This window comes from Aspergillus tanneri, assembly GCF_003426965.1.
Source record: "Aspergillus tanneri strain NIH1004 chromosome Unknown AapTan_2_pilon_pilon_pilon, whole genome shotgun sequence".
Lineage (NCBI taxonomy): Eukaryota > Fungi > Ascomycota > Eurotiomycetes > Eurotiales > Aspergillaceae > Aspergillus > Aspergillus tanneri.
In genome coordinates, this window is record NW_022984629.1 from 588445 (window position 1) to 609172 (window position 20728).

The 20728-nt window shown below is 46.2% G+C and overlaps 5 protein-coding genes across 5 annotated transcripts; 2 read left to right on the plus strand and 3 right to left on the minus strand.

The window, feature by feature from the left end:
• Nucleotides 1-3075: 3075 nt before the first annotated feature.
• On the plus strand, nt 3076-4933 carry ATNIH1004_000177 (MDR family MFS transporter; the record flags this gene model as incomplete). Its single annotated transcript, XM_033564900.1, has 2 exons — nt 3076-3455; nt 3523-4933. 2 exons carry the CDS (start codon nt 3076-3078, stop codon nt 4931-4933), a joined length of 1791 nt encoding a protein of 596 aa, XP_033430657.1.
• Nucleotides 4934-9186: 4253 nt separating this feature from the next.
• ATNIH1004_000178 (uncharacterized protein) lies at nt 9187-10441 on the minus strand (the record flags this gene model as incomplete). Its single annotated transcript, XM_033564901.1, has 4 exons — nt 9187-9628; nt 9696-9838; nt 9900-10124; nt 10178-10441. 4 exons carry the CDS (start codon nt 10439-10441, stop codon nt 9187-9189), a joined length of 1074 nt encoding a protein of 357 aa, XP_033430658.1.
• Nucleotides 10442-11263: 822 nt separating this feature from the next.
• Nucleotides 11264-13333, plus strand: ATNIH1004_000179 (uncharacterized protein; the record flags this gene model as incomplete). Its single annotated transcript, XM_033564902.1, has 8 exons — nt 11264-11383; nt 11439-11509; nt 11577-11600; nt 11662-11751; nt 11821-11903; nt 11984-12381; nt 12461-12790; nt 12836-13333. The coding sequence occupies 8 exons, from the start codon at nt 11264-11266 to the stop codon at nt 13331-13333; spliced, it is 1614 nt and encodes a 537-aa protein (XP_033430659.1).
• Nucleotides 13334-16044: 2711 nt separating this feature from the next.
• Nucleotides 16045-18066, minus strand: ATNIH1004_000180 (flavin-containing monooxygenase; the record flags this gene model as incomplete). Its single annotated transcript, XM_033564903.1, has 6 exons — nt 16045-16049; nt 16104-16324; nt 16398-17708; nt 17752-17762; nt 17809-17840; nt 17892-18066. 6 exons carry the CDS (start codon nt 18064-18066, stop codon nt 16045-16047), a joined length of 1755 nt encoding a protein of 584 aa, XP_033430660.1.
• A 921-nt stretch (nt 18067-18987) lies between these two features.
• ATNIH1004_000181 (uncharacterized protein) lies at nt 18988-20166 on the minus strand (the record flags this gene model as incomplete). The annotated part of the gene is made up of 4 exons (XM_033564904.1): nt 18988-19334; nt 19379-19437; nt 19490-19863; nt 19915-20166. The coding sequence occupies 4 exons, from the start codon at nt 20164-20166 to the stop codon at nt 18988-18990; spliced, it is 1032 nt and encodes a 343-aa protein (XP_033430661.1).
• Nucleotides 20167-20728: the final 562 nt, after the last annotated feature.

Here is a 20728-nt window from a genome sequence, read left to right on the forward strand (position 1 = left end):
TCTCGGCTTTGATAACATGCACAGGATTCCGCACGATTTTTCGCTGTCTGACATGGAAATGCAGGTTCTGCAAGATTCGAGAAGGCCTGTGATCCAAACATGTTGGCCTGGGTGAGGGTTAACCTGAAAAAGAGTATACTGGAAAGTAGATTGCTGTGTTCCAAATTCCGGTAGACATTCAAGACAAGGCTGGCATTTTGACACAATGGTGATGGTTTCGAATTACCTTGTCGCCGTTAGAGTGGCGCACAGAACAGGGGGTAGAATCTTTGAGCCAGTCATGTTCGAATAGTCTTGACTTGCGTAACGAATGCCAACTAGAGCTTCTAATATGGTAGACCTTAGTATAGTTCTCAGACATCATGCGGAAGACGGCCATGCGGTACGCTACTATCCACAAAGTAATACAAAGCCGCAGCATCTGTCATTTCGCAAGGGATCGTCCAACTTAGATGGTTGCAAGTAGAATGCGTTTTGCAACCGCGAAGGTTCCGATGTGTGCGTGAGAATCATGTTGCACATGACTTGGCGTAACTCCTTGCGCGTAACTGACATCAAGTGAACTAAGATGGAGTTTTAACCATACCTATTTGAGGGCGAAAACCAACAGATCTCAGCGATGTTCAGTGCAAATTTGCAGTTCGACGGTGCTAACGCCGTTAATAATAGCTTCCGCCGATAGATACGCACAGAGAATAGAAACACTAGTATTTATCAAGTCGAAAAAGTACCATTTCAGGCACCTAAAAACCTATGGGCTCTAGGAGATCCATAATACTGATATATCAGGTCATATTCAGGTCGTATTTATATTGACTATATTCTAAAAGGGGCATAACGTACGGTGGCTATACGGTTTTCTAGCGTGGGGGGGAGGGGGGTCCTTTTCGGACACTCTTTACATTCTCTACAAGCTGTCATGGAGTTGCGGGGTTTGCCAACTCCCACGAGTACCCCTGATGCCCGCTTCTCACCCGTATCGCCACTCCGTTCATACCTGGCCTCGGCCGCCGCCCAAGAAACTGGCTTCTCTTTTGGTGACCTGGCACCTGGTTCCTCTGACAGATGCCCCAAGCCACCAGCATCCTTTCCTCGGGATATTTTAAGGTACATCTGAAATTTGAAAAGTAAAAATGACTCCGGTGGGTTACATCAAAAGCTTACTGCATATGCAAGTGCTTACAGAAAATAAAGCGCTGACTGCCAACAGGCTGAACCGTGCTACGCAATCCAGAGGAATATCTCCCCTCCCAACTGCGCCTGTCAGAATACAATTACATACAAAAGCCAGCCCTGCCACCTTGTCGTCATCACGCTAACAGCCATACTATGCAGACTAATGCCATGGCCACCCATACCGAGTGAAATTGCAAGAGGAGCACCAAGCCAAGCGAGCTCCATACTCCGCAGTTGTCGTGCATCAAGGGCTCAAGGCCAGTCACAATGCCAAGATCGATCGATGCTCGATCCACTTCGGGCCGCAAAGGTGGGCCACAGCGGCAAATTACAGGCGGAGCCATATTTTTTTTTTATATCGAGTTCTAATACACTCTACATAGTATGTATGATTCCATAATATGCACTAGTATCTTCCCTCGTTCCAGTAATGAGCCCTGCCACCCGCCATACATTGTACTTATGAAATTGTAACCCCACTGCATATCCACAAGAGGACGATCGTAGAAGGAAGTAAGCGATGTCGTACGTCGATAACCGTGGTTAGTGCAGCCGTGGCATCTGATGTATGCCACGCCCTAATTATGAAATACGTCCGTACGTGGTTGGCTAGCAAGCTCGTAACCATGAAAGTAGCGGTGGAAGCGGTTAGCCACGTCCATCACGATCTTTGCCAGCGGTTCAGAGAGACGTGGAAAGCAGTTCAAAGAGTCTTCGTGCGACTGGATCACCCTCCACGCACTCAACGTCGCAGCTGGCACGAGGTTTCCACGATACAGGGTACAACTCAAAACCCAGCGAACCCACCAACCACGACAGTGCCACGTTGCATATGCCCTCGGCACATGGCTTTGACAGCGACTTAAGCGGTAGCACCGCACACCCCTTACACAGCAGCCGCTACATCAGATCTATACCGTATACGCGAAGATTGGTGATAAAGATCACCATGCATTTTACTGCGTAATATTTAACCTCATTCAAGCTTCTGGACCTACAGCTAGTGCACGGTAACTTTAAGCAAGGTGACATTCTATGCTTACTGAGTAGCATAAACTTGTCGGAAGAGGAAAAGCGTTGCGTTGATTGGCTGTAAAGGTTATGGACTGGGTGATACGACTTAAAGAACAGCACCCGTTGGACGGAACCTGGGACTAACCTCTTTGCGAGCTTGCAATACGCATTAGGGTTGTGACAAGTATATTAATCAAATTTAGGTGATGGCATTTGTGTCTTTCATTTTGTCCTTTCTCATTTGTTCAACACCCCTGTACCTACAAAAAGTGTGCTACTCCGCAGTAAAATGGCTACGACCGCTAGGTATTATAGGTACAGGTACTGAATCCCTGCACGTGCTATAAGGCCCCCGAATACGCGTAGTCTTTTTTTTAAGTCTGAGATTCGGGAGCTTTTTTCTGAGTGTCTAAGGATTTTAACTACTAGGAGTTTTCCGGTTAAGTCTTGCGTGAGACTAAGAGGGGACGGCAGATTACTCCCTGACCTATACCGGTGCCGCTCTTCTTGGAAAGGCCCCCGTGGTATTTGTTATCGATGCTACTACCTGTAAATTGGGTTAGTAGGCAAGTGTTCCTTATCTGCGTTCTATCTACAAGGATGTCTCGTCAAATGATTAAATGTGTGAATAGAAAGTACTTACTTATTTTCTGGCTGAACTCTACCATGCCCCTGCTGCTTGGTTGACTCCGCCTCCGCCATCTCGGAAGAAATACACAAGCAACGGAGAACTGCCCTTCTCGCAAGACGTGCGCACGTGACGTGTAGTTTTTAATAATCGAGCGCTTGTTGTTTTCGGTCCACGACGACTCTATATCTGAACAAAACCTTTTGGGTTTTCCTAAATCGAATTGTTTGAGCCATCTGGACTCTGCCCCACGAAATATGACTTCAAATGCAGCCGCAACCGTCGCCGCCACGGTCCCCACAGTCCCGGTGGACAACGACGACACTACAGCGCTTGCTGGGGGCCATACTAGGGCCGACGCTGAACTTGAGCAAACAGCGCCCACTAACGCAGGTGAAAGCCCCTCAAAAGAGGCAGCAGTCGGTGAAGGTGACAAGGGAGGAGTTGGCAAGGAGATACAGCCAGCTGCATCATCGAAGTCCGTCAGATTCTTTGCCATCATCGTGGCTCTCGCCTTGTCAGGTTTGTTGACGTCGTTGGAGGCAACAATCACATCTACCGCTCTACCAACAATCACCGCGGACCTTGGTGGTGCTGATCTCTATATATGGGTTGTCAATGGATTCTATTTGACTCAGTACGTAGAACGTTCAGTTCTCCCACCACCAGACATTCTATTTCGCTTTCTGACAGGTAAAACGCAGGACTGCGTTTCAACCGTTATTTGGGCAAGTCGCTAATATTTATGGTCGCCGATGGCCGATGATCACCAGTACAGCAACGTTTACCCTAGGAAGTGGTCTCTGTGGTGGTGCGAGGAACATCAATATGTTGATCGCCGGACGACTAATCCAAGGCATTGGCGCTGGTGGGATCAACGTCCTCATCGAGATCATTATATGCGATCTACTCCCACTCAGAGAACGAGGAAGATACTTGGGTATCATGTTTGGCCTCATAGCTCTCGGGACCTCACTGGGCCCTCTCTTCGGTGGACTAATTGTTCAACACACATCGTGGCGCTGGGTGTTTTATCTGAATGTTCCTATCGGTGGAGCAGCATTGGTTACTTTGTTCGCATTCCTCAGGGTCAAATCAGACGACACATCAAATTACATGATGCAACTGAAACGCATCGACTGGCTCGGAAACGTCATCTTTGTTCTCTCGATGGTCTCTATTCTCATAGCTTTGTCGTGGTCGGGGAGCCAATACCCATGGTCCTCGTTTCGTGTCATCGTTCCACTCGTTATGGGCTTTGCAGGTTTTGGCCTCTTCGTATTCTACGAGGCCTCCAAATATTGTGTTAACCCGACAATGCCACTTCACCTCTTCTCCAATCGAACGTCAGGAACAGCCTTTGGCTTGACATTCCTCCACAGTCTTTCCGCAATCTCGGTCATGTACTTTCTCCCTGTCTATTTTCAAGCGGTACTTGGCGTTACACCCAGCCGTGCAGGCGTCGAACTCCTGCCGACAATACTCTTCATGATACCCGCTGCCATTACCGCCGGCGGCTTGCTATCAAAACTCGGCCGCTATCGCCCTATTCAGCACGTGGGATTCGCTCTGATGGTAATTGGATTTGGGCTCTTGACATTGCTGAAAGCCCAGGCCACAACAGCACAATGGGTTGGCTACCAACTCGCTAGCGCTGCAGGTACGGGACTCGCACTCCCGGTACTTCTCCCAGCTGTCCAAGCATCTCTCACCGAAGAGGATACTGCGCTCTCCACTTCCACGTGGGCCTTCATCAGAAGCTTTGGCCTTATCTGGGGTGCCACTATCCCAACAGCTGCTTTCAACAATCGCTTTAACACACTTCTGTACCGGATTACCAATCCTGTCATTGCGGAAGAACTTGCAGACGGGAAGGCGTATGAACGTGCTACAAAAAGCTTTATGGATACCATCACGGATCCAGTCACACATGCACAGGTTGTATCGGTATATGTCGATTCGATCAAGACTGTGTGGTATGTTTCTATGGCTTTTGCGGCGCTGGCTTTTCTGCTGGTAATTGTTCAAAAAGAAGTCCCGCTCCGGAAAGATCTTGACACTAAATTTAGCATGGAGGAGAAAGCCAAGTCAACGAAGACAGACCCTGCCACCTAAAAGTTATAAGGTGCTGGGTTCTTTTTCTTTATAGAGGGAGGCTGATTTTTTTTTTGGGGGGGGGGGTGCTTTTGGACGCGTGTTGAATGGTTGAATTTGATCTGGCTGGTCTGTAGTTATTGGTACTGGGGAGTCTTCAAATGCCTCTGGCTTCAAGAAAGATAACTGGTGTCTTCTAAGATCGAATGCAGCGTTAAGACTAGTAGGTACGTCTGCGGTCACTTTGGGTTCGGTTCCTGTCGTCATTTGCGGCTGAGGCGCAGTGATGTCACAGAAATCGCTTATCTCTCCGACAAACGCATTCCAAGTATGCACCATACTAGTGGAAAGCGGCTCCTGCTCTAGAGGTACTGGATACTCTGGTCGAACGGGGCATTGTGGTCATCCATAACCCTGGCTACTAACAGATAATAAAAGCTCCTAAGGGAATTGCTATCTTGGGCTCGCCAGAAACCCCCAGCAATTCTCTGTATAGCCTTGTCGAAGCTAACATTCACTTCCTGCTCGCCCGCCACTTTAGAGAATATACTGGTGTCAATGGGCCTTCAGACACCCTACAAAGATATCAGTCTGCTGGAGTCTGATACTTAAACAGCTGGTCAGCTATGTATTATTTCTACCGTGTTCTGTGAAGATAAGCTTCTTGGATATGTCTTCTTTTTAGCCTGGACCCTGTGCAATACTATTCTGTCCTGGTCCTTTTACGGGCTATACTCCAGTATACTTGAATTGAGCCAGAACTTCGGACCGGATATTGGTCTGAGAATAATTTGTAACTTCTAACCATGGTAGCCTCTCGTCTCTTCTTAGCTTTAGCAAAAGTTCCGCCTCTTCAGCTAACCATGGCATGCCCTTCCTAGAATTTCCTTAGGCATCGTTGCAATCATACCAAGTTTGCGAGCCCTAATACAGTTTTATCAAGCAATTGTTTGACCGCACATCTCCATTATTACATGTTATAAAGACAGGGTCAGACATACTATGTGGTAGTAGTATACTTTTAACAGCCAAGAAAGAAATTACGCACGCTTATCAACTAACACAGACATAAAGTGAGAACAAACGGTAGTAAAGCCAGTTTTACTCAAAAGGCGGTGCAGATAAAGCTCGTGGTCTTTTTAAAGGCTGGAAGGCTTGTTATTATTTTCTTTGCTTGCGGGGTTTTGGCTGTATGCCGCGGTGAAAACTCTCGCTCTAAATATTTAAGAATAATAAGTTATCTTCGGTGCTGTGAGAGGAGTGACACCTTTGGTTGCCTTGGCTGTAAGGGCAATTAATTTTTTGAATATTACCACCCTGGCCGCCTGATCCTTTAGTGGGACCTCAGCGGAGGTCAAGTGCATCGCTGAGAGTGGGTGGATGTTCAAGATTTAGACATAATATCCCTGGAATAGTAGGGCTATTATCTTGCTGGAGATGTTTGTGCAGATCTCGAGCCTCCCAGGGCCTATTATTGGTAAGGATTACCAGGTTAATAAGAATATTACTCTCCATATCTTGTAGCCTAAAAACCTCTTCCAAATCATCGTCCGAACTAGACATACTTGGCGGTAGTATATTATCCCCTGGGGCATCTCCCCGAAAAGAGGCAGCTTAGTCGGAATGTTAGTGAAATCTTGGAAATCATAGAGTAAAATTAGGCCCGAATTCAAGGTACAATACAGGATCATGTGGTAATATACCATGCTTAAATTTATCAAGGTATGGTATATTAAATGGTAGCATAGATATCTCCCCTTAAGATTAGAAGCTTAATGTATATATAAACGAGTCTTTGTACTAACATGCATACAAACTTCGGCCGGTGGCCGCACAGGGAGACGATCTTTGGGAATGGTAAGGTAGGTAAAGTGCTTTGGAGGGAGTTATACCGGAATCTTGGGGGGAAGGAGTTTGAGTATTGGACTGCTAGAATTTAAGGATTTATATAGTGCTAATATGCCAGTGTGAGGAGGAATCCATGGCTTAAATTTGTTTAGGAGAAATATAGGAACATTTTGCAGGAAGAGGGGTTTATTCAACAAGAGGTGATTGGGGAATAGAAATAGGAAGTGTGAAGTTAAAAAAGTGTAGATAATACAACATCTTTAATATGACAGGCTTGATTGGCCTTTACCTTCCCTTAAAGCGTCAACAACATGATTCTGCCTTGTTATCGGAAGCGAGGAGACAAAGACTTCTCGTTTTTAATCCCACTTCTAGGCTGCTAACGTGTCCATATTTATCTAAAAATGTCGCCTGAAGGCCAAGAGCCGTTGTCTTGTGCCAACTGCATCTAGTAACTTAAGCTCCAAAGCCTTACATGTTAAATATACTACTGGCCAAATGCATTTTCTTGGCCCGATCAGCAGAGATTAACGCGGGTGAAAGAAATGCGGCAATTTTGCTATTAGATAATATACAAGGCAGGAGACCAGAAGTAAATCGACCCTAGTTAGCCAAGTAATGGCTCCAGAAGGAAGGGGGGTAATCCAAATAATTAAAACCAAGCTAACAACATAGATACTGTCTCTAGTAGCTAGATAAGCGGCAATTTACCTTTTTTCCATATTGGGCTTCATAGAGGTCCTGCACATGAAAGTATTATGCGAGAAGAGGGAAGTAATAAGATTTAGTAAGAAGAGAAATCAGAGCAAATAGAGGTGTCTATAAAAAGTCGATCAACCCACACGCAGTGCCGTGTACAACTATCTTAACTGCACGAGCAAAGTGGCCCAACTTCTACCTTAAGCAAGTGGACACCATCAGATAGCACATAGGGTAGCCAAAACCCAACAAAGGACATGATAACGAGGCGTCATTTGAAAAGGGAGAGGGGGCAGTGTATCAGATGAAGGAGATAGGAGGGGGCAAAAAGGAAGGAGAAAGTGTGCCGTTGCTCGACGGAGACATATCCAGCTTATATATATGGTTTAAGCGGGACGAGTAAGGCGGCAGGGGATAAGGGGAAAATGCAAAAGCGGCGAGAGACGCACTAACCCTCAAATGGTAAGCACTAGACCACAACGGGCAGTGGTATGCCCACAGGTGGCAGGCGGTGGCGGGAGGCAGAAGAACGGTCCAATGGCGGCCGTTTCCAACGCACCGCTAACCGGCACAAGGTTTACTAAAATAAAATACTAAAATAAAATAACCTTCTCTACGGTCAGATCAGACCTCTCCGACTTATAATATGTATCTAAATCTGGGCAAGAAGAGTAAAATTAAGCTAGAAGTACTATAAATTACTTGTTTACCTTTGCCTCTCCGAACTGCAACACTATCTAACCCAGCGGGGAGAGGATAGGACGGTGGAGAGTATTGCGTGCTCTGATCCTTGTCAAGCCCAAATTACGTTGTACAGCAGAGGAATTGTCACGCTCCTGTCCTTTAATAAGAAAGCTTCTTTTTGCGAATTAATCATCATGGCGTATAATAACTATGAGAAGAAGGCTCATAACGGGAAATTAGTGAACTAGTTGTGTTATTGAAACACTACCTATAGTCCGCGCGGAGTATCTGACGATCCATTCTACTCCTGAATTTTTTAAATAGTAGAACACATCAATAAGAATATGGGGAACCGCTTAGAGGGCTCAGTTGGTCGAGATGCTGCGATTCCTCGTGTTTCCACCAAACGACATCTACTTCCTAATATAATATGGCTGAAGTCCTATAGCTGATAGAATAGCTCCCTGCGCATCATTTTCCCTGTATTCCACAAGTTGTAAGGCGAAGAACATGGGAATATTACAGTAAAACATGGTTAAATGCAACCTCCTTACTTTGCAATACTCCACTAAATGCAAACAATTATGGTGGCTTGATTTCCCATAAAATTGCACTTAAGGAGTAAAAACACACTTTAAAATACACAGGTCCACTTCATTGACCAATTATATAAGTTAAGTATAATACACTATATAAATACCAAATTATATATAATATAAGCCGAATGGGCCTATCCCAATATACTCTGACAAATGCAATACTACTCTAAATACATCTGAAGAGGTAGTCCTATATGGTTGCGTTTAACCGGGTTACAGTACTAACTGGCACATGCTAGTGTCCCCTTTTTTACTAATGGAAAACGGCATAGGGCAAGGATCGGGAACAATTGCCAGCATTGTCAACGTGTACTCCGCGCTAATGCTGCAGCACGGGATACTTCACAATGTATGTAACCTTGAACAGGGGTTGAGAAATTGACCACTGGGACTAGTCCCACCGCTATCTGAGAGCATATACTAGGGATATTTCTAAATTCCTCGTCATATTGCGGGTGATTCAGTCACAGCGTATGTCCGAATCTCTCGAATAATATGGGTCTGACTCAATTGACTCTCTGCATCACACTCGGATATGGCTCCCGTCGAGGTGACCGTCGTCTGGTGTGTGCCGTTGACGTGAATGATTGGAGCGAGCTCATGGTCTTCATTATTACGCAGGATCGACCTGTTGCGCAGCGAGGAAAGACCATAGCCATATCGCTTTGTGGAATTCACGTTGTAGGTTGTCATTCCATCCACGCGCATGCCTGTAGATTGCAGGCTGTCCATGAACGGTTTGAAATGCGGGGAGCAGGCAGTTACGACGCTCAAGCACTGAACAATCTGCGTGGATATTATCGTCGACCACGTAGCGGAATTCGGATTTATAGAAATGGTCATCTCGTTGATGTAGATCAGTTGAACGATCACCGCAACAATGACACTCGATCGCTCAGTTAGCTCTTCATAGTTATAAAATAGTAGAGTCGATATTGCTTGGTATCACTCACAATATTCGAAGCCCAAATATGCTGGCCAGCGTCACCTTCTTTGACCAACGTGCCTGTGTCCTAGTGATAATTAGGAAGGCCTGTGTGATAATCCCCGCCTCGGACAAAATATTCGTGATGCAAAGATAGTTCCACCAAGCTCTCTGTAGCACTCGGGTTAGTGGTACATATATCTTCCATTCTCATGGGTAAGTCGTGGCATACAAAACTAAAGCATTGCCCGTTTATATAGTCCCACGGTCGAGGCGGCCTGCATTGAAATGCAGAAGCGAGAACAGACGTCACTGCCCACAGGATTGTAAAGATCTCTAGGCCAATGGCAATATAACGGTCGGACGTAACTGGTGTCACACTCCAGATAAAGTGGATGAGGGCCAATTTCGAAAGACACAGGGTCGTAAGAAACAGGATAGCTGCAGCGTATTGTGACTGATAGTATGTGGGTAATTCAGCGCAATAAATAAGGTATGAGAAAAGCTCACCTTCAAAATGCTGTCCACCTTCAGCCCTGATACTGCGTCAAAATGCTCACCATATCCATTAGCCATGGCCATTGACACAGCCACGGACTGTGCCACACATAACACCATCGAGACAATACTGAGATAATCATCTGTCGTCCACCGCCGGAATATCCAGTATTTGGTCCCTAGTCGAGTGAGAACGCAAAGGGTGGCCGTCGTCATGAGAAACCAGGTCACAATGTTGACCGCGGGCTCCCAGCTATCTGGTGCAAACCTGCCCATTGCGCGTCAAGTGTGAGAAGGCAACACACCACACAGAACCGGAGGCGGTGGTAGGGAGTCTTATGGTGCCAGCAGGAACAAAGATAACCATGTCTTGTGGTTCACGAATCGTAACCACATCGCTGGGACACTATCCAACCCCCTGCCTGCGGACACTACGAGGGCCGATAACTAATAAATGAGTGGGAGTCCCTGGGAATAATCAAGTCAGTTACAAGATGTGAAACTGCCACACTAGCCATCCCCCGAAGGGACTAAGTTGTGAACCGCTTATCTCCGTCGGCGACTGCGAATGGGACAAGATCAGCGGAGGATCGCAACGCTGGTCTAGCCTAAACGTTGATTTATTGATCATACAGGAACTGGAACTCGGAAGCCTTTCCAGATTGACCGGGTCCTGCCTGGGCATTCCAGGGGAGTCTAGTGTACCGTCCGAGTGATCTGATTGATTGGTTTCTCCACTGTACGGACCTGCAGCTAAAGACGCATTTATGTCTGATCCTTGTTAAACGTCGCATCCGAAATTAGTCCACAAGCAACACTTCCCCTCCCACCTTCCAGCTTTGCTGTTAATTGTAACTTGGCATAATGTGGTCAACCGTATTTGAGGGGGACGTTGCCGAAAGAATTTTCATCCCTGTTTTCCCTGCTCTTTGCCGTGACAAGGTAAAATCCAACAAACCCCCCTGGGTCTCGTTGCGAAATTGTCGATTCTGGTAGTTCTGCCCTTCAATTTAGTCACTTTATTGCTCTGTCCGGCTTGGGATAGGTCCTTGTATGCTCTATCATTAAGGATATATTCTCATCGCGAGGGTCTTCGACATGAACCGCCATGAGCTCAAGCAAGTCTCACCCGCGTCTCTGCGCGAAATAGAGAACCCATCCGAGGAGAATATTGATGATGTTAACCTGGCGCGCATGGGGAAGCGCGCTGTGCTTCGGGTAAGAACTATCACGAGATTGTCCATAACAACTCTGATATTCATGTTTGGTTTAGAGGAACTTTGGATTGATGTCAATCCTGGGCTTCAGTTGCACCATTCTCATCACCTGGGAGGGTATAACAGCGTACGTTACTGTCCATAATTTCCCTCTAGTTGTGATTTTATCTGCTAATATGAAGCAATTTTGACAGATTATTCATACAGGCGTTTCAGAAGTACGTGCCATTCTTATATTATACTCTTGACAACCCATACGGATGCTGATAACGATTGTAGTGGTGGGCCCGCTGGTTCTGTATACGGCTTCCTTTTTGTCTGGGTTGGTATCACTACAACATTTGTCGTCCTTTCAGAGCTCGCTTCAATGTATGAGATCACATCGCGCCAACAGGCGAGATATTCAATCTGTCCGAGCTTGTATTGACAGCATGCTAGGGCGCCCACGGCTGGAGGACAATATCATTGGTGTTCGATGCTCGCACCTCAGTCGAGCATGAAGCTCTCCAGTTATATCACAGGTGAGTCTCCCCATATGGTGACAATTTAGAGAGGATTGGCCCTTCTGGTAAGGGTTGAAGATACTGACTACATATGTCAGGTTGGCTCACTGTCATTGGATGGCAAGCCACATATGCCACCGCCATTTACCTCAATGGGACTTATATCGCAGCAATGATTTCACTTACCCATTCCGATTACGTCCCACAAGCATGGCATATGACTTTATACTCCTATGCAACTGCACTAATTGGCCTCGGTGTAAACTGTGTAGGAGGCAAGCTTTTGCCTCGTTTTGAGGGCACCATTCTAATTCTCCACATTCTTGGATTCTTTGCTATCCTGATCCCATTGACCTATATGGCGGACCATAAACCTGCCAAGGAAGTTTTCACTCATTTTATAAACGAAGGCCAATGGCCGTCTCAAGGTCTCTCGTTCTTCATTGGGCTGATTGGTCCTGTATTTGCATTCGCCGGTGGCGATGCTGCGGTTCATGTATGTCACCGCACGCGGTTTTGCTGACGTGAATGATCTGTGAATTGGCATATTAAGGTGCTAACATATTACTTGTTAGATGGCAGAAGAGATTTCCAACGCTCCTATTTACGTACCATGGTCATTAATGCTCACTGTCCTGATCAACGGGTCACTCGGATTTGCCATGCTCCTCGCCTTGCTATTCTGTCTTGGTGATATCGACAAAGCTCTCCAGGATCCCACTGGGCTGCCCTTTATAGGTATATTCCTACAGGCAACATCATCTATACCAGGCACAGCAGTCATGGCTTCAATTATTATCGTAATGTGTTTCTGTACTTCGGTGGGCATGCTTGCCTCAACATCCCGTCAATTCTGGTCTTTCTCCCGTGATCGGGGAATTCCTGGTTGGAAATTATGGAGCCAAGTAAGCCCTAGAGCCCTATTAATAGGAAAACACTAATTACCTTAGGTAACCTCGCGTACGGCAATCCCAACATATACTGTCATTTTGACTACCACCATCTCATGCCTCTTGAATCTAATCAATATTGGCTCCAGCGTGGCATTCAACAGCCTAGTATCCATGTCCACATCGGGCCTCTATTTTTCATACATGGCTGTTGCCGGTCTCCTCCTCTACCGCCGTTGCACCGGTGGAATATTGAATAGAAACAGTATTCGCAGTGGACAAGGCTCCGGGTCAGAAATGATTATAAACACGGCAGGGGCTCAGCTGATCTGGGGCCCATTTCATATTCCAGGCATCTGGGGCATCATCATCAATACGTTCTCCTTAGTATACATGCTCATTGCGACTTTCTTCAGCTTTTGGCCTCCCAATAACCATGCCGATGTGCAGTCGATGAATTATAGCGTGGTAGGGACCGGAGGCACTATTATCTTAAGCCTCTTATATTATTTCATTCGCGCCAGGAAGGTTTACTCGGGACCTGTGGTGGAAATATAATTTTAACGTATGTATACATTACATGGGGTAGTATCTTGGATGGTGGACTGGTCCGCTTTGGTTGCAGATAAGACGGTATGCATTCTCGAGTTATAATGAATAGGCCATTCTAGAGTAAAGTTATATCAGACACTTAGTCAATGTTCACTATCTTGGGATGATTTTTGATCTCCTATCTGTCTACCGTATATCCAATTTCAGCACAGGCCCAGAGATCGTTTCCAGCCAAGCTATCCCCAGAGGAAGCGCTTTTCGAGGAATTCCAAGCACTGTGATTGAGTGGCAGTTCGAGAGAAATAGCGCGGCTATTCAAGATTGTCGAGGAGTGCGCCAGGAATTGGAACCTCATCATAAGCACTTTGCTTCCCCGTATAGTCTTCGATGGCTCTCCCCACTGCTCGAATATAAGTGTCTTGAAAAATGTCCACTTCATCCGTCGACTACATCGCTCCGTTTGGCAATGTAAAACTTTGGACAGCTGTGCAAATCACATCTCGTGTACTAATGTCGGAGACCAAAAAAGGGACTGTTGTGGAACCAGTTAAGTCTCATTTCCATGGTCGTATAAGCTTCCCCCACCAACGGAAGCCCCCTCCGACATATATTGAGCATACTAAAAACAACGCCATAAGATATGTTGGATTAGACACCGCTATTAACGTAGTCTTTAACTGCCGTGCCCATAGATAACCGATTCCATCCTATAAGGGGATGTTTGCTGCTAGCTATGCTACAGAATATCCGAACAAAAAAGTAATCCGTGCTATATATCCCCTTGTCTTCCATCAAAACGGGTTCAATAGAGCCTCAACGAACATCGAATAAATCATTTACAAGTCCTGTCAGTCAATCCACCGGCATATTCTGCAGTCTACCATCTACCGGACAGCGTACCTGTCGTCAACCACTTCCAGGGAAGGATTACTAGCACGGGTAATTGTCGACTTGGAAGGCCTTAATTTGGCTCTTCATCCGATCAGTCTGGCCGACTCGGAGACACTGGTCCCACTCTAACTGCCAGCACCAACCATTATCCACGCTATCACAGGCGAGATCGCGAAACCGCATTTGTGGTTCAAGACAACCAACCCCCTTGGCCTATGATGTCGGGATACCCGTTCAAACTCTCGGCGTCGCTCTTTACAGTATCGGATCAGCTGCCAGTATTGTTCTGACACAGATCGTTTGTGTACTTGGTGACTATCCAGTCTATTTTTCTCGTCTGCAAAGTAGAGCCAACTTAAAAAGTCGAGGTGGGAAGGGCAATTGCGTCAATGCAGATGCAGCGCATCCTGATAGAAGGATTTACTGAATATAGCGCCGGGTAGGTTCAAGTAGCGGTTTGTTGATTTCTATACATGTGGACTCATCACATATTTATATCCGGCAACCGGATTCAGTCCAACATATACTGGGCTTTAACCAGGATATGCGTGGATTGTGATATACAATCCCTTGGTGCCCAAATGGATCGACAATTGAAATGTAGTTACACTGCCCTGTACATTGGGAAATACAAAGGAATGATCGCTGCTTAATGGATTCAGAAGACCAGTATTTAATTCCCTTGTACCTAGATGACTTAAAGCGTATGGCTGAGTAGAACAGGACCAATAGCAGGCAAGCTTTGTGGAGGCTATGTTGAAACTACATATGACTTGGATCACTATAGTGGCTCACTATGAGCCCGTGGCTCTAGTTGGTCGAATGGCTTGTCTTGACAAGTACATTGGCATTGGTGGGCATAGAAATTCACCTACGATATCTCACTTGCAGTATGTTGAAATCAAGCGGTCAAAGGGCCTACAGGAGTAACAGAAACATAAGGTTTTTGGAATCCAGAAAGGGTATAATCAGGTTCTTAAAAAACTAAGAGCGAGAGGCTTTTCTGCGAGATTTTTATGCAGTCAGCAGCATAGAATAACTATTCCCTATTTCTGTCTAAGCTGCCATTCTTACACCTAATTAGATCCAGAGAGCACGAAACCTTTGTCCTAATCGAGTTAGAAGGTGTAAAATCCTAGAGATTCGTAAATCAATAGTCTTTAAATGGGTTTATGGTTGTAATAGGAGAAGCTGAAGCCATAATATTTATTAAATAGTTAACATCTGTCCCTTTTCCAGAGCTGCTGAATGTATATATAATCAAAGATATTAGATTTATCTTAATACAGCAAATCCCAGGCACCCTTCTCAAGAAATGCTAGGACAATCTCTATCGGGCAGATGCCAGTGGTAGCCGCCAAGGTAGCTATTTCAAATTTTTATATTGCCTATTGCTCCATTGGTTCTATGGGTTTCAGGTAGGAGATACTGGGAATTGGTTGGATATGGTTTACCATGAACTGCGCCACGAACTGTCTCTATAAGAGGAGGGAAACCAAGCTATTGTGTAGTAGCATAGTTTATATCATTTAAGCACCAGGTTCGCTTTAAACCTAACCATTTCTCCCAGATAATAGCATACTACTGTCTCATTGAATGAAAAGGATAAATATCCACTTAACTTAGTGCAGCTACCGAAAGAAATCACTAGTAGTGAAAACACACAACATTGGCTTCCCATTTCTTCAGTTTAATAATCAAGCGTTTGTTCAGATGGATAATTCTAGGTGGTGTTTTACTGTCTTTGTGCCACAGCGCAAGCAAACAATACATGTATACCTCCTAGCCCAAACCTAGCAATAATAAATTATGCAGAAACAGCAAGATCATACTAAACGTACAGAGTACTATAGACAGCTATACACACTATGTATCCAGTTCCTACTCCTCTGCACCCCCTGCGTCACATATTCCATAGCATCTGCGGAGAGACCGACTTCCTCATACATGATCACCCCATAGCATGCCGCCAAGGCAATAGCACCCAAAAGAACACTGGTAGCACGTCGGCGGAGTTGTCGACGCTGACCCTTTCTGGATAGAGTACGATTCCAGTCCCTATATCGTGGGAACTTGCACCGGAGGTAGAAGTCTAGCTGGGAGCGTCTGTATAGCGTAGTTAGATATAATGCGAAGTATACAATAGTGTACAAGGCGTGCGGGGGGTGAATTGACATACGGATACATGACCGAGTTATAACCCCCATAACCATTATACCAGCTTTTACAACCTTCAAAAACAGTAGATTTCATATCTCGTCTGATATCGTGGACCCATTTCTGCACTGCTGCCGTCGAAGGCTCAACTGTTTCCATATGTCCAGAAAGAACAGGCTGGATCAATCGAAGCACATACTCAACACTATTTTCAATCCCCATCATCACGGACGTATGACCAGCAAACGTATTCGGTCCCATAATCATGAAAAAGTTCGGAAACCCGTCTACCGCAGTGCCCATGTACGCGTGTGCTCCGGCGCGAGTAGCCCATAAACCATGCAGCGAGAGTCCCTGACGTCCGAGGACGGAGACGGGCTGTAGGAACTGCGTGGCATCGAAACCAGTCGCTAGGATCAGAGTATCTGCATGGTATGTATCCGTCTCTGAGAAGCCCTCGGAATCCTTTGCTCCTCCGACCATGATATTCCCTCCCTCAGCGCCAACCCACGATTTATTAACCAGCGTAAAGCGGGGATCACTCATGCTTCGAAGCCAGTCGTTGTCAAAGACGCGTCGTTTACAGCCCAGGCTGTAACTGGGCGTCAGTATAGAGTGGTACTTTTCTGGAGCTATAGAGCGCATATGCTGCAACGACAAACTCTCCTCTTTCTGACGCAGTTTATCATTCTTCCCCTGAAACGCCGTATACCAAACCACCTCCGACACCCAGCAAAGCAGCATGCGCATAGAAAACCCCAGTAGAGGCACAGAACCATAAATCCGCGGCGCCCAGTTTGCATACGCTTCTTTTCCACCGGGTTCCTCTGCACGAGGAACCAGCCACGGTGGCGAGCGCATAACCTGCGTCAGGGACTTGATGTTCGTTTGGAGAAGAGCGGGAGCGATCTGCGCTGCGCTGCAGCCAGAACCTACCAGGACGACGTCTTTACCGTCGAGATTGGCAGCAGCGGGCCATCGGGCGGAATGGATTACCTGGCCGGTGAAGGAGTCTCGCCCTCTGATATCTGCGGGCCAGTCGTTCGGCTCAACTAGGATGCCAACTGCACTGATGACGATTTTAGCTCGTACGGTCTCGGTTCTATCCAGACGGGAGTTCGCGATGGAATTTATATAGTTGATTTGAAGCTCCCATTCGGAGTCCTCCTCGATCCACTCGACGTTGGATACTTCAGTGTTCAGCTGGATCTTATCTGCGATTCCGGCACGCTCGACCACGCTGTACAGGTACTCGACGTACTCGCGTCCGGAAGGAAAGATGGTTTTGGTGGTATAATTTGGCGCAAAAGAAAACGAGTAGAAAAGGGTCGGTCTGTCCCGTTAGTTCGTGCGATTGAAGCAACTAGTAGACTTACACATCGCATGCCTGGTCTGTCAGTTTGCATATAAATGCTTCTGTATTAGAGACTTACCACTCCGGGATATTTATTTGCCCACCATGTACCTTCATGAATATTTAGACTATTTCTTCAATTGAATAATACAATGAACTCACCTCCAATGCCTGACAGACGATCGAAAATCCGGAATTGGTCAAAATTATACTTTTCCTTCAACTGGAATCCAGCAGCAATACCAGATGCACCAGCCCCGATGACCACGACTGGATAGAATGGTCGAGGATTTCCATCGTAAGAGTTATGAATCTGGATGCGTAAAGAAGAAGCCATATTTGCAGACAGATTTAAGATACAAGCACAACAAGGTGAGTAAGAAGAACAGTCGGTCAAAAGCAGCGAGTATCGGCCTTTCCTACCTCCGAGCTGAACTATCTCATCCGGTGTCAGCCCATGCAAAGCAACCCTGTACTCTGCCTGACCTCAGTAATTTCCCTAGTTAGTTCCACTATAAGCACTAAATATTCTGCCACTTCTTGGCTTAGAGAATTAATTTGGCTAGTTATTCTAAACGGCCAAGATATTTTTATATTCCTTGAAAGATTGATCCTCGCTCGCTACTTCAAAGAGGTTTAGTATCTATAGCGGAACTAACTAGGGAAATTACTGCGGTCAACCTGGGTACGTGGTATCGAGACTGCAGTACCACTGATTCCCCACCAGTCGCTTGTTGTTGACCTGTTGGTCGGATAACAGACCGTGACGTACATGCTTAATCATGGGCCGTCTAGACGGGAGGAATACGTAAGTGCTTACAGCTCGAAGTTTGTCCTAAGCCATATCCTGCAGATGGCTTCAGACTAGGCGAGACATGCATTGGAGAACAAATTAACTACTGGCAGCTGGCACGGTCTGAACATGCATGGGTTGCCTAACGGGGACGGTGTGACGAGAATTAGCCCCTGCGTTGCATGCAGATCCCTGCGTTACGGATGTTGTTGCCACGGCTTTTCCATGTATGCCAATCGTATGGTATTGATATTGTGTATGGTATCGTATTTCTTCACCTAGAATGGATGTATTGAAACAAGGGAGCTACGCATCCGTCCAGTCTGAATCATCCCTAATATAGAATACTGTGTACCACACGTGGCTGAACACTCACGGTCAATTTGTTTTGAATTACAGGTAATCCAGAACTCTGATGAATGTACACCAGAATACGTTCAAGCAAATTAGTCAATATAAAAACAGCTAAACAACTTCAACATCACGTTGTACCTGAATCCCACCGGTTGGCAGCCTATCCCGCTTTGCATTATGACTTTCCTCCGCCGCGATTATCGTCAGAGGGACAACAGCCCCAGTACCGCCCTCCATCTTAGAGTAATACCCCGAACGCGGATTATAGGTATTGCAGGTCGACCCATCCGATTTAGATGTCCTTGAATCAGCACGAGACCAGCCTATATATCGAGTTCTGAACATGCTACCGAAAGACTCAAATTTGGGGAGTAAGGGACGATAGGTGGGCAGCGAGGCGCATAGAATCGCCACACCAAGGTTGATAACAGACCAGAGGGACGCTTGCGCCAGAGATACTAAACAGTCAGCTTGGGTCATGGCAAGAAAAATCGGGACATACGAAGTTGATCACCCGGCTTGTATACGTATCCGATTCGAACTGCACCGGTGATAACAACACTGCGTTAATTAGTTAGTATACACTTCCGGGACGTAGGTAGGGCGAGCTGACAATGCACTCAACAGGAAGATACCCAGCAGCGCGAGCCTTTTGCGCAGGGATAAATGCAACCCCAGAATGGTGTTCACCGGCAAAGCGATAATGACAACATCAAGAAGCATATCCACCAGTTCCATGGCCAGAAAATATGCCGCGAAATTGAAACACGATCCCCCCGCGCTCGGGTCCCAGAATCTTTGGATCGGGATACAGTAGAGCAAATCCCCAATCACCGCGGCGACGAACCAAACCATACAGAAAGCCATAACGAAGGTGTTGATTCGGCGAAATCCAGCGACGGCGAAGACGCGACGATAGAAAAACAAAATGGACATTTTGACCAGCGTGACATTGACCGCGTAGAGAGCTGGAATCGCATATTCTGACTGCATGTACTGAATGAGTTTTTTTTGCCCCTCCACCTTATCCGTATATACCTGTCCGCCGCCGTAGGTGTACACTCCGACCAGTACGTCGGCGCAAAACCCAAAAAAGACAAATACGCTGGCAATAATTAGCCAGTCGTCAATGCCGAGCTTGTTGTTCTTGATTCGTCTCGTCCACAGTCGAAGCGCAACCGACGCTACGGATAAGGCCATGAAAAAGATGCTGACCACCAAGGTCGCATATCCAACTTTATTGAGTCCGTACATATACGGCGCTATGGGGGCAGTGACCGCCGTAGACATGGTGATGCTTTTCGCACGATATCACAGCTGCGGTTGGTATATGCGAAAAGACAGTATTAACATGTATCCTGCCCAAGGTTAATATAGCATTCACTTCGTCATATCAAGTCCAGGGAAAATAGGATGATAACTTTTAAAGTAAGACAAAACAGATTATTCCCTGCAGAAATAACAGGGCCTAAGCGGTCGGGTGATTAGGCCTAAGGGAGTGGCGATCCTAGGGACAATCTTCAGGGTATGACCAACCAAACCAGGGTATGTCGGAGTGTATCATCGTGCCGTTTTGTTCCCCCTTGCAGAGAACATTAAAGGACAGTGTGAACCGACTTTTTTTACGATCAAGAATGGTTAGTTTCCTAGCTTGGTCAACACTGAGTTATCCGCTGCTGCAAATGCCATATACGTTCAAGAGAAGCAGGAATGGGGCCTAGTATTAGGGTTACACGTTGAAAATGGCTCTCCTCTATACATAGTACCGTGTATGACGTTGAGTATGGACAGTGAAAACTCAGCCTCATTAGGTATTTTTAACGGACTGCATGGCATGGAATGCAACCTACTT